The sequence below is a fragment of the Xenopus laevis genome, chromosome 1L (assembly GCF_017654675.1).
Source record: "Xenopus laevis strain J_2021 chromosome 1L, Xenopus_laevis_v10.1, whole genome shotgun sequence".
Classification (NCBI taxonomy): domain Eukaryota; kingdom Metazoa; phylum Chordata; class Amphibia; order Anura; family Pipidae; genus Xenopus; species Xenopus laevis.
In genome coordinates, this window is record NC_054371.1 from 151,449,289 (window position 1) to 151,463,702 (window position 14,414).

Consider the following 14,414-nt stretch of genomic DNA (forward strand, 5'->3'; position numbering starts at 1 on the left):
ATCTCCAATGTTTCACAAGGTAATTGAGTTTATTTAAAACAGTTATTTTTCCAGTTACATGAATTATAAATGTTTTGGGGGCTGCATGCTATGCAGATGTTCAATAATCAGTTCTGGGTTTTGTGTGGCACACTAGCAGCTGCAGAACTACAGCTCCCAGCATCCTTCAAACAGCACAAAATGCTGGCTTTATGGTTGGGTTTAGTGTCCTTTTAATTGCATCTTTATGAACTTAACCCTAGTGTGAATATGTTAGATAAAGAACTATAGCCCTAATTGTAGGTAGGGTGCAAAAAGCTATGCCTATGGCAGGAGGTAAGGGCAGGGCTGCCAGACAACTCTGCACACCTATAAAGATTCTCATTTATCCAGGTCATGATATACACAGTATCTAGTAGAATTAAGTCAAATGCAACTGGACTTGAACTGAAGAAGCCACTTGGATGAATAATGAAATGTTTTCAAGAAAACTCTAAACGTCCAGTAGACTTAATTCTACTAGATAATGACAGCTCTGAATCCTTGTTCAGGATTTGTAATCTGGCAAAAAGTGCAGAGGGAACCACAATGCCACTACCACAAGTCCAACGTGAAAGAGCACTAAGGGGTTGTGATTTTGTCCATTTAGTGATGCTGCCCTTGCACCACAAACAGAAGTAAATGACTTCTGAAAAGCTTAAGTTCCACTGGGGCAGTGAGTGAAAAGATGGACATTTTGCATACATAATTTTTTTATTATAATTTATTTTTAGAGTGCTAATATATTTGGCAGTGCCTTACAGAAATTCTTCTTATCAATACCTTTCTAAATGGAGTCTAAAGATTAGTTACATTCACACCCTCTGACGCACCCTTCTGGGGGGGGGGGTCTGGGGAGCAGTGGTGGGGGGGCAGCTTGAAGGCAGTTAGGTTATAAATTGGGGAGAATGTCTGTTTGCTCTCCTGGATAGGGAGGACCACATGTCATATGTTCAATATGGTACCAGTATTAAATGTATGTTTACAAATGCAAGGAGTCTAACTGGTAAAATGGGAGAGCTGGAGGTGCTGGTGCTGGAGGGAAAATATAATGTGATTGGTGTGGCTGAAACATGGCTGAATGAGTCGCATGACTGGGCAGTAAATATCAGTGGCTATACTTTGTTTCGGAGGGACAGAGGCAATAGAAAAGGAGGAAGGGTATGTCTGTTTGTTAGGAAGGATTTAAAAGCATATAGAAAGGAGGAGGTTATGTTAGAAAATGAGGGGCAGAAGTCTAATGGGTGGAGCTCTTCACCAATTGCACCTGATGCAAATAGAAAATGCTGCTAGGTTAGGTAACTGCCAGATCAGTTAATGGGAACACGTTTATAAACTTGTTGCATGACAATTTTATGGCACAGGTTGTTGAGGAGCCTACCAGAAAAAATGCTATTCTGGATCTAGTGATCTTAAATGACCCAGAACTTATAGCAAAATTGCAAGTCATTGAACCCCTGGGTAATAGTGACTAAAATGTTATATCATTTAGGGTCCCATTCATTAAGTTCGAGTGAAGGAATAGAAGAATAAATACTTCGAATTTTGAAGTGTTTTTTGGCTACTTCGACCATCGAATGGGCTACTTCGACCTTCGACTACGACTTCGAATCGAATGATTCGAACTAAAAATCGTTCGACTATTCGACCATTCGATAGTCTAAGTACTGTCTCTTTAAAGGGATACTGTCATGGGAAAATTTTTTTTCAAAATGCATCAGTTAATAGTGTTATTCCAGCAGTATTCTGCACTGAAATCCATTTCTCTAAAGAGTAAACAGATTTTTTTATATTTAATTTTGAAATCTGACATGGGGCTAGACATTTTGTCAATTTCCCAGCTGCCCCTGGTCATGTGACTTGTGCCTGCACTTTAGGAGAGAAATGCTTTCTGGCAGGCTGCTGTTTTTCCTTCTCAATGTAACTGAATGTGTCTCAGTGAGACATGGGTTTTTACTATTGAGTGTTGTTCTTAGATCTACCAGGCAGCTGTTATCTTGTGTTAGGGAGCTGCTATCTGGTTACCTTCCCATTGTTCTTTTGTTTGGCTGCTGGGGGGGGAAGGGAGGGGGGTGATATCACTCCAACTTGCAGTACAGCAGTAAAGAGTGATTGAAGTTTATCAGAGCACAAGTCACATGACTTGGGGCAGCTGGGAAATTGACAATATATCTAGCCCCATGTCAGATTTCAAAATTGAATATAAAAAAATCTGTTTGCTCTTTTGGGAAATTGATTTCAGTGCAGAATTCTGCTGGAGCAGCATTATTAACTGATTCATTTTGAAAAAAATGGTTTTTCCCATGACAGTATGCCTTTAAGAAAAAACTTCGACCCCCTAGTTCGCCACCTAAAAGCTACCAAAGTCAATGTTAGCCTATGGGGAAGGTCCCCATAGGCTTGGCTATCTTTTTTTGGTCGAAGGATAATCCTTCAATCGATGGATTAAAATCCTTTGAATCGTTTGATTCGAAGGATTTAATCGTTCGATCAAACGATTATTCCTATTTGCGCAAAATCCTTCGAAGTCGAAGGATTTTAATTCCCTAGTCGAATATCGAGGGTTAATTAACCCTCAATATTCAACCCTTAATACATCTGCCCCTAAATGTCTGGTGCAATAAACAAATAAACACTGGGGCAACAAAAACCATGAATTTCAGAAAAGCTAATTTTAGTGCCTTGAGTGCTGCCCTTCAGAACATTGATTGGGGCATTATGTTTTCATGATTGTCATTTAAAATATTAAATTGTTACTGTTCTAAATTTATTCCTTTAAGGAGTAAATGTAGAAGTTCTAAGAATCACCCTATGTGGCTTAATATAGAAGGAAAGAAGTTAATAGGAAAGAAGAGAAAGGCATTTAAAAACTACAACTCTGTGGGGACAGAAGTTGCATGAATATAAACACTATAATAAATGTTATAAAACAGCAATCTGAAAATTTGATTGCTTTTTATGATGAGGTAAGTAAGATGCTGGACAGAAGAGGGCAGTAGATGTGATCTATTTGGATTTTGCCAAGACGTTTGATACCGTGCCCCACAAACGACTGCTTTCTAAACCAGGGATCCCCAACCTTTTGAACCCGTGAGCAACATTCAGAAGAAAAAGGAGTTGGGGAGCAACACTAGCATGAAAAATGTTCTTGGGGTGCCAAATAAGTGCTGTGATTGGCCATTTGGTAGCCCCTATGTGGATTGTCAACCTACATTGAAGCTCTGTTTGACAGTGCACCTGGTTTTAATACAACCAAAACTTGCCTCCAAGCCTGGAATTCAAAAATAATCACCTGCTTTGAGGCAACTGGGAGCAACAATCAAGGGGTTGGAGAGCAACATTTTGCTCAGGAGCTACTGGTTGGGGATTGGTTGGGGGTCACTGTTCTAAACTAAGGCCTGTTGGGCTTAATGAAGTCGTTTGCACATGGATAGGAAACTGGCTACAGGATCGGGTACAGAGGGTGGTTGTTAATGGTACATTCTCTGCTTGGAGTAAGGTTCTTAGTGGGGCCCACTTTTATTAATGACTTAAGGGAGGGTATTGTAAGTAATGTATCAGTGTTTGCAGATGACATAAAACTATCCAGCCCAATTAATTCCATCCAGGATGCAGCATCCTTGCAACATGATCTTGACAAACTGGCAAACCGGGCAGCTAAGTGTTAAATGAGATTCAATGTTGATAAATGTAAAGTCATGCACCTGGAATGTAAGAATATCCAAGCCACTTATTCCCTTAATGGGACTGCACTAGGCAAATCCATTATGGAAAAGGACATTGGAGTCCTTGTAGATAATAAACTTGGATGTAGCAAGCAATGCCAGTCAGCAGCATCAAGGGCAAATAAGGTCTTGAGCTGTATTAAAAGGGGCATAGAGTCACGGGAGGAGGGGGTCATTCTTCCACTGTATAGAGCACTTGTAAGGCCCCCATCTAGAATATGCCGTACAGTTTTGGTCTCCATCACTCAAACAGGATTGTATTAAAGAGGGTTCAGAGAAGGGCAACTAAGCTGGTAAAAGGTATGGTAAATCTTAGCTATGAGGAGACTGGCCAAATTGGGGATGTTCAAGCTGGAGAAGAGGCATTTAAGGGGTGATAGGATAACTATGTATGAATATATAAGGGGGATCATATAATAATCTCTCTAATGCTTTATTTACCAGTAGGTCTTTCCAGCTGACACATGGTCACCCATTCCGATTAGAAGAAAAGAAGTTCAGCCTAAATATTTGGAAGGGGTTTTTTACAGTGAGAGCTGTGAAGATGTGGAATTCTCTCCCTGAATAAGTTGTACATTAGATAGCTTTAAGAAGGGGTTGGATGGCTTTTTAGCAAGTGAGGGAATACAGGGTTATGGGAAATAGTTCATAGTACAAGTTGATCCAGAGACTAGTCCAATTGCCATTTTGGAGTCAGGAACGAATTTTTTCCCAATTTGAGGCAATTTGGAGAGGCTTGAAATGGGGTTTTTTTTGCCTTCCTTTGGATCAATTAGCAGTTAGGCAGGTTAAAATAGAGTTAAAAGTTTGAACTTCATGGACGTGTGTCTTTTTTTAACCTAACTATGTTACTATGTATACACTACATCTATAAAACAGAGCCAATTTTCTAATCAAATGTATTTAGAGAAATTATTCATTATTCATGATATAAAACAGACCAATTTTATTCTGATGACAGTTCTACTATATGGTGAACTTCCACCAAATATGGTCACATCCACCAAATACATGCCTCTGCTACACAAACACACATACTTTTGGATATTTTTATTTAGAAAATAAAATGTTTGCTTTCCACAAATGACAAATATCAGACTATGTCTGAAAGACTTGCAGCAAAACACAGGGGGTGGGAAGATTGGAAGAATATAAATCAGAAAAAGCACAAACTCCTATAAACATTTCACGAGCCCCTCAGGGTCTTCATGCAGAAACACTGCAGGTCTATTTTTCTGATTGAAAAGGGATTATTCATTCATCTTCATGTTTCCTTTCAGAAATGAATGGTTTAATTGATGCTGTGAAGGCTGTTCTACCAGGAAGGGTTTCTATATGGCTCTGCAAGCTTTCCAACAAGGTGGTTAATCTTTCCCCTGCATTGCTGTGTGGCAGGGGAGAGGTTAATCACTATTCCATATTTCGCTATGGCATGTAGATGTTTTATGATGTTCTGCAGGTACCTTTAGCAGTGGTAAAAAGGTTAATCACTGCCTGGTATATCTGTCAGGGAGGAAAATGGATAATCACAGTCCTGGAAATGTCTGGGTTAGTCACGGCTTGTTAAAGGATTAATCCTCCCCTATGGGACTTTTCCCTTTTGATCCATAGATCTCTGCAAGTGTCCTGAAATGTGGGCCCCATTCCCAAATATCTTCTACCCCTGTATCTTCCTCCTCTGCCCCACCAGAGCTACTCGTTAATGAGCTGAGGGATCCTGCTGAGGATTCGCCCCCTTCAAACCCATACACCTGAATAGAATCATAGGGTGGAGCAGTGGGGTCTCTTTCTGCCTCTCTAAGGCGATGGGCTAAAAATCGATGAACATCAACGGCAGCAGGTTGAGGGGAGTGTGTGGTTGGCCTCGGTGGAACTCTAGGAAGAACATCCATTCGGGGAGGGTGAAAGAATCCTCCTGTTAGGCCAGTCTGCGGGGGCTGCAATGCAGCCATGTCAAAAGCCTGGGTGTCCTGCTCTCCGCCGCCTTCATCATCATATGTAATGATATTTTCTCTAACATCCTCATCCTCACACAGAGACAAAGGTGAAGGCTTATGTCTGCGCTGTAAGGAGAAAAGGGACACTAGGGCTGCAGGAAAGGATGGGGGTGAGGATGAAGAAAAAAATCATACAAAGTATAAGTTAAAGAAAAAAAAGAATCAGGTATAAAAAGGAAAAACAAAATAGGAAGAGATATGGAATGTATAAATATCAGAGGAATGAGAAAAGGGGACATTGGGGAACATAAATAAAAATATTAACATTTTCAGTAGTAGAAGTGTATGTTGGTGCATTGCAAATTAATTGTAGTTTCATTTGCGTTAGGCCTCATGCACCACTGATTTCCCATTATAATGCTCTTAGCAGTGCCATTACCACCTACCACTGTAAAGCAATTAGGGCCTCAGGCACACTGTGTTTTTTGAAACGAAGGCTGTTCTGGCTCATGCACACTTAGCACTGCAAGTCAACTCTGCCTTCTGGAAATAGCTCTCGTAACAGACTTCCAGTAGGTCCATTTGATAAGGATAACAACACTGAAGTGTGCATGAGTCGGAGCCATTGATACTGATGCTACTCATGTGTGAAACACCGATTCAACCTGTTATGTTAACAATGCAATTTGACTTAATACGATTTTAAATGTGCCCAAAATGTCTGTGTTTGTGAGAACTTATTAGCATTGTAGCTGTGGTTATAATCTAAAATATATGCAGCATTAAAATGGCCATTAACTGATACCAAGATGAAAACAATGTAGTCAACTATAGACTGTGATGCTTTGTACTACAACTTGATATATCTCCTCCATAGTCTGCCATCCATGGAATGAATGTCCTTATTCAAAGAACTCATACTTAAACTCTACTGGGTTCATAATAATTGTAACAGGCAGAAGTAACTATAGGAGGCGCCACCTATGGGATCATTGGCCCCAGGGCCTAAGACACAATTCCCAGTCATCAAATGTCATTCAGTTAATAACTGTCATGCATTTGTTTTGACCTTCTCCTATCACACTGGAAGGGTAGAAGATTGTGCAGTTTCCAGGTTTCTGCTTGTCAGTTAACTAGAAAAGTGACAGTTTCTGAGTCCAGGTTTTAAGCACAAGTAGTGAGCAAAGGCAGTGGGAAAAGTACAGCACATATTGTGAGGATAAAGGGTACCTACTAATTCTAAAGTAAAGTAAATTGCCCCTCAAACTATACCACTTTACATAATATTATTTTCAGGTATAAGCAAAAATGCAAGTAAATAACAAATTAGCATTAATGAAAGGTCAGGTGGCATAATCAAATGGGGATGAGGGGAAGATATGACATACAGATAGGCAGATGCTTTATAAATATTGGCCAATCTACTGTCACTAAACTCTTGGCCAATGTCAATGACTGTATGAGAAGGTATATAAAAGTTTTATTACCGAGAAGGCTCAGAGCACAGGCTAAAATGGCCAGAAGTGCTGGGGTGCTGAGTCCAGCCGCAGACCCTGTGGTCAGGTTACAGGTCAGGACGGCCCCGTCTGTTTCACAGTGACAGAGAGATACTGTGAGAGTATCTGTGCTGGTCAATGGAGGGTTCCCATTGTCCATAATCTCAATTGGCACCAAAAATATGTCTTTTTGAGACCTCCAGAAGCTGCTGTGTCTTACTAGGAGAGATGCACTTCCATCTATTGATGGCAACATGCAAGAAGGAAAAAGAGTGACAGTAAGACAATATGCTGCATATTAATAAAGGTTTGTAGAATAGTTTATGTCAAAAAAGCATTAAAAAGTAGTGAAAAACAAATGAACTATTTATCAAACTAAGTTGTTCCACTGATATGTGAATTAATGGCGTGCATCATGATGACAAAAGTATAAATGTGTCTATGCTACTGCTAAAAACTACACCACTTTTTACACCACTGTAGACTTGGAGTAAACCACTGATGTCAACAGTTCAGTTGGAAGAAATTCTGGCATGAAAAATCACGTAAAAATCAAATAGCACAAAACACTGGTCTTTATGTGGTTCAATATAAGCAAAATGCTTTTTCTGCCAGAATTTTACATTCAGCTACATCAGGGGTCCCCAACCTTTTTGACACTAAATTATAATAAGAGTTTGGGAGCAACACAAGCATGAAACATTTCCTGTGGGTGCCAAATAAGGGCTATGATTGGATATTTGTAGCCCCTAAGTGGATTGGGGCTACAGGAGGCTCTGTTTGGCAGTACACATGGCTTTTATGCAACCAAAACTTGCCTCCAAGCCTGGAATTCAAAAATAAGCACTGGGAGCAACATCCAAGGGGTATTGAGCAACATATAAAAAATGTGTATAGAATTTTATATGGCACAAAATGGCATTAAAGTGATGCTGTTAGGTATATATTTCAATTGCATTTTTATATGGCGTTTAGTTTACATGCTACAAAAGTATATGATACAAGACATTCAGATGGAAAAACAAACTGAACAAGACAAATGCAGAGTGGTGGAGAGAGCTTAAATATAGATATTGCTACTGGGAATTGCCCACTTCTCATGTCCATAGAAATGTACAGCTAACAGATTGTAAGCACTCAGTGCATCTACCCTCTCAGACCATGTAGGAAATCATCAGAGATGACCAAGTCACAGCATAACACACATTTAAAGGTTACCTTTGTTATCTCTAAGTGTGAAGTTTCCATCTGAAATAGCTGCAGGACTTTGAAAAGAGAAAATACCGTTCTCGCTGTCTGCATCTCTCACTCTAACTGTCTGAATAACCTTCAGCAACACACAGAGAGATCAATATAGGTCAAGAAGAAACAGGGAAAAAACACAAAGAGACATGGGGAATTAAAGTTACAGCAGTGAGAGAAGCTGATAAATAAGAGTATAAGTTTTGTACAGAACAGAATAGAGATGAGTAGTGTGGTTATATGGAGATAAGGAAGTCATGGGAAGTTGTCTATCAGTATGATTCCAACAATGATAAAGGATGCTAGGTGCATCATTATCAAGTTACAGTATAGGGGTGGATATAGGAAGTTAGGCAAGGGCTGAATATGTAGTGAATAATTTAAGAGGCTACAACAATGGGCTGTGGGGGAAAATATGAGAATCTGATGGGGTGTACTGGTCTGTAGGAGGTTTGTTACAATTCAGACTTGTAAAAAGTGTAAATGGGTAGCAACTAACATAAGAAGACAAGCCATATTTCATTTAGTGATTCAATCCATGCGGTCTTACAATCGGAAATTCACTTAGAGATAAAGGAAATTGTAATTTCCTACAATCAACCTTATCCCATTTACAATTACATGGAATCATTCACTTGTCCACTTGAAGGAGAACTCCACTCAAAAACTCTTTTTTGCATACTACAAGAAAATGGAAATTAAAGCAACTTTTCAATATACATTAAGTAACCATCTGTAATTGACATTGAAGTATATATCTGACTGTTTTTATTCTTTTCATTGATGGTTCATTGACTCATTAAAAGGGGTGGTTCACCTTTAAGATAACTTTTAGTATGTTCTATGTTCATTTTTATTTTACAGTATTTTTTTTATAGTTTTTGAATTATTTGACTTCTTCTTGCCAGCTTTCAAATGGGGGTCACTGACCACATCTAAAAAAAACAATGTTGACCCTAGGAACCAGATTGATGAAACTGCAAACTGAAGAGCTGCTGAATAAAAAGCTAAGTAACTCAAAAAACACAAATAATAAAAAATTAAAACCAATGGCAAATTGTCTTAGAGTATCACTCCATACATCATGCTAATAGTTAATTTAAAGGTGAACACTTCTTTTAAGAGATGCAGCAGAAGCGTGCTGGATGAAAACTAACTTCTGCAACAATATTTCAAATCAGAATGACATAAAATAAATGCATAAGCAAGTATTGTTTCCAACTGCCATTACATTTATTAATTAATGTGTGTTTAGAATTTGCTTAGAATTTGATTTTCTGTCATTTTATTTCAACACATGTTTTAGTGGATATCCTGTTGAAGTGGTATACCTCAACAAAACGGTGCTCCATTATTGCTGTGCTGATAAGACTGAGATTAAAGCTGCTTAGTTTGCGATTGATCTTTCAATAAACTGATATTTTATTTGTGTAAAGTACATCGAATTTAGATCTTATGCCTGTAGCATACAGAATTCATTAATTTGTTAGCAGGGCCCACGTCAGAACTAGAAGAATGTTCTTATTATTTTAGTTTATTCTGCCTGAAATTGGATCTGCATTTATTTAACATCTGCAAAAAAAGTCATATCGGATCCCAGATGAAAAAACAACAAGGCAAATGTCACTTGCAACACTGCTACCCAATTGGTGTATCTCAACAACTGGCCAAAAAGCATCACCAACCCCGTTAACTTGAATGATATCTAAGGATATCTATTTACCCAGTTTTTTTTTTTTTTATACTGAACAATTTTGTTTAAGGTTCATTCTGTAAGACAACAATATGCATGGGATAATTTTAGTTTTCCATGTTTCTTGAATTTAATTTCTCACATGTTTTGGTCTATGTTTTAAGTTGATTAACAGTTGTTCAGGCTTGTATCGAAGTATTACATAATGTATGTAACAATGACATGAATGCCTCAGAATACTGAAACAGGTGAAAAGTACTGCAAAAATGTAAGTTCCTTTCTTCCTATCCTGCAACACAAAGAAAACTTGCACCCTGCATACCTGCACAAGAAGTCTGCTGTAGACTTTAGTTGGACATGCACACCCAATAAAAGATGCTGATTTGGTCCCTTCAGACCAAATTGGCATATTTTTGGACAGGTATGGGGCCCTCCAATGGTCCTGCCTTCATTATCTGACACCTTAGACCCCAATATATGATGTACCTCTTTGGCCCTTCACATGGCTGACCAGACAGGGCCCAGATCAGGTCATTTAGTGACCTCAGATCTGACAGTGTATGGCCACCTTCCAGCTCCAATGAACCCTGTAGAATTTTGGAAAATTATTTTTTTAACCTCAAGCAGGGGAAGAGGGTTTCTATGGTTGCCCCAGGTTTTTCAGGTGGCAAGGGTGTCTTTTTATATTAAAATATCTCTGTTATTTTGATGGTAGTTGGTCTGCTTACTTGTGTTTCAATTACCAGTTCTTCAAATTATTTGCAATGATAAGACATGAAAGAAGGCCAGTGACTGTTTGTATTAACTATCTTATCCTCCTCCCACAGTTGATCAGAACAACAGGAAACAGAAGAGTGAAACTACTTTCAGTTTTCAGTTTAATGCAAGAAATAACAAAAATAATATATACTTCTTATAAAACAATAGACAAAAAGTATGTAAGTACTATTCACTGAAATTAACTTGAATTAGGGCCTATGCATCACCTTTTAACTATTGCTGGATTGCTAGAAGCAATCAGTGCAAGCTTTGTTCATTATATGTAAAATTAATATTCCCAAATTATACTCCAATTATACTAGGCTCTTTTCTATTTTTCTTTTTTTATTACCCTGTAATATTCCTGTCCATTTAAAACACTCCAGACACTTCCAGAAAAAAAGGTGAATATCTAATTATCCTCTGAGCTTTCAGAATTCCTAGCTAATATCAATAGTTTATTTAAAATTTCATTTTGAATCAGTGTATAATGGGTTGTTAACAAATAAAGGCTAAACATCACTGAGATGCGGGATTTGCATATCAATTGCCCACACTAATGTTTATTATTTGCCATGTGTTAAAACAGGCTATTTGTTATGTGCTCAATTGACCAAGAAAAGTAAGAGATTTACAGTTCATATGCCTATTTGGCCTTCAGTAACCCATCATGTATCCTTGGAGAACAAAATACTAATAATAATGAGGCTTTTCTTGGTTATAGTTGTTGATTCCTCGGAACTGTACTAAAATTAGAGCTGTGGCCTATAAATTCTGTTCTCCTGACAAGCAGGCTAGTGTGCTACACAATATTCAGTTAGGAAGGTATTGTTTATTTAGTGCCCAGCAGCACAAGGATTTATCACTATTTTCTATGCCATTGTATAGTGAGATCAACTCTCACAGAGATGTTAATATAGCAGCTAAGCTTTTATGAAGACATATCCATCAAGTACAACACTAGACTCAAATAATCCCTACATTCTTACTAGAGGAAGATGAAGCTGTCTCCAGTTTGCCACAGGAAAAATAACAAAGCCTTCCTGACTGCAAAATAGCAACCAGACCAGTCCTTAAATCAACATTGTGCTATTTGTACTAACACCAATAAATGTAGTTTGTCTCCTGTCATCCATCCCTATTGTATGACCTATTTTTTGAGAGGGCCGGGCACCCTAACCATTCTACCTAAAGAAAGACTTTCTATACAATAGGAAATGCCTCAACATTTCTTCTAATTTTAATAGATGTCCTCCAGCCCTCAGGAAAGATCTTTTGGTGAATAAGCGTTTATACTAACTTGTGTGTACCTCTTGTCTTGCTACCATACCTCTTGTCACCCATTTTTTATAGAAGAAGATAACTTTAGACCTGAATATTTCAATATTTCATGTATATTCTTTTCTGTTCCTATTATTATTTATGTGTGTGTATATATATATATATATATATATATATATATATATATATATATATATATATATATATATATATATATATACAAACAAAAAATGAGCTGTTCGCACACCAATAGATAGCAATATACCAGGTGCTGCCACAATGTCGAATATTTAACAGTCCATGGATAGTTAGCAGCGCACACTGGAGTTTTTTAAAAAATTAATTTATTTATTTAAATTTTAAAAAAGAGCATAATACATGCATCTTAACGGTTATATATATATATATAAATATTATATATATATATATATATATATATATATTTATTTATTTACAGTATATAAGAACTATCCATAATAAATGAGCCGTATAATATTCATATAGTTTCCACTTTATTGAAGCTTTCCCCTAAAACATGCTATAACACCTTTATAATCTTATTGTACATGTCATGAATATGTACCTCTGTAAAGGGCTTCTCCTGCCAAGAGACAAGGTATGAACAACAGTGTGTGGAAGTTTACTAGGGTAGGCAGAAAATGGGTTACCGGTATTTTAATAAATGTGGTAAATATATTATTTTTTTATATTCTTTTGACCCAGCAGTAGGATTTATTTTTTGCATTACCCAATAGCACCAAGGATTGGGCTTTAAAGGAGAACTAAACACTAAAAATGAATATGGCTAAAAATGCCATATTTTATATACTAAACTTATTGCACCAGTGTGAAGTTTCAGCTTGTCAATAGCAGCAATGATCCAGGACTTCAAACTTGTCACAGGGGGTCACCATCTTGGAAAGTGTCTGTGACACTCACATGCTCACTGGGCTCTGAGCAGCTGTTGAGAAGCTAAGCTTAGGGGTCATTGCAAATTATCAAGCAGCAAATGAGGTTGGCATATAATATAAGTTGATGCTTCAGGGCTGATCATTAAATTCTGATGCTAGTTGTACTGGTGTTGGTGCTGCCATGTAGTAATTATCTGTATTAATTACTAATCAGCTTTACATTATGACATTTATATTCTATGTGTACTGTATATTGTGAGTCAGTTTCTAATCTTAGTAAGTGACAGCAGCACAGAGCATGTGCAGTGAATCAGCAGAAAAGAAGATGGGGAGTTACTGGGGCATCATTGGGAACACAGATCTTTCCTGCTAAAGGGCTGTGGTTGCCATGGGCTGGTACAGATGCCCAAAACATAATGTACAATATTTCTAGCTTCTTTTTAGTTAAACTTTAAGATCTGCTATATTTTTTTTAATTCTTCCACTGTCATTGTCTCATGGAAATTAAAGAAAAGAATATGGAATTATTTTTGGTATTGGTAATAATTGCATATAGGTATTGGCTTTGGTATTCCTAGTTTTTACAAAAGTGTTCCTGTCTCTGCTCTTGTTTCAGTCACTTTCGTTCACTGTCTGCCTAGAAACAACCTTCCCTAACATCTGTAATAGTCCTCCTGTAGTGTCAGAACTCAGTGCCATGACTAGGGACTTATGGGCCATTTGGTATTGCAGATTTCTTGCACCCCCTACAGTTTTGACCCTGTCAAATTCCTGTAAATGAAGCTGCTTGAGAGAGTGACCTATCAGCTACTAAAGGGTAGGTAGGAGAATATGCAGTAATTGCAGTAGAAACTACCACATCATAGCCATAAAACTGTGCCAGGTATGTATTTCCCATAATTTAGTAGGTGAATACAGTAGCTCATCTGAAATGCTGAATGCCTACTTCATAGGCAGACAATAATAAGGGTTTATTCCATCTTATTAGGAGCTCCTGCCTATGCTGTATATATAGTTAGAAATAATACAATAATCTAAGTTCAAAAAGACATAATGGGTGAACATAACCTTCAGCCTGTCCTGGGCACAACGTAGCATATCAGTTTTCAGTTCCTGACCACCTTGTTGCAGCTGGGCCATAAAATTAAAATACAGATTGCCATTTTATTTTGTGCATCACCCGTTTATTGTATTTTTATATAGGGAATATGTCCAGCTTTTATTCCTTTCCGAGGAAAAGTGGGAAGATCAAATTACTGTGAAAAGAAAAGAATAATGCTTGTGTGCAAATGCTTTGCTCACGGATTGCTGAACTAGAGAATATTCCTACAGCTTCTCAGGGAAATCTGCAT

The 14,414-nt window shown here is 37.7% G+C and overlaps 1 protein-coding gene across 1 annotated transcript in view; it reads right to left on the reverse strand.

Moving 5' to 3' along the window:
• Positions 1–4,780: 4,780 nt before the first annotated feature.
• Positions 4,781–14,414, reverse strand: part of cdh24.L (cadherin 24 L homeolog) — a 49,432-nt gene continuing 39,798 nt past the window's right edge. The window contains exons 10-12 of the mRNA XM_018259511.2: positions 8,395–8,503; positions 7,168–7,416; positions 4,781–5,832 (exon numbers count right to left, since the gene is read on the reverse strand). Coding sequence (XP_018115000.1) covers positions 5,315–5,832; positions 7,168–7,416; positions 8,395–8,503 — 876 coding nt within the window. The 3' untranslated portion in view covers positions 4,781–5,314. The remainder of the gene's footprint in view (positions 5,833–7,167; positions 7,417–8,394; positions 8,504–14,414) is intronic.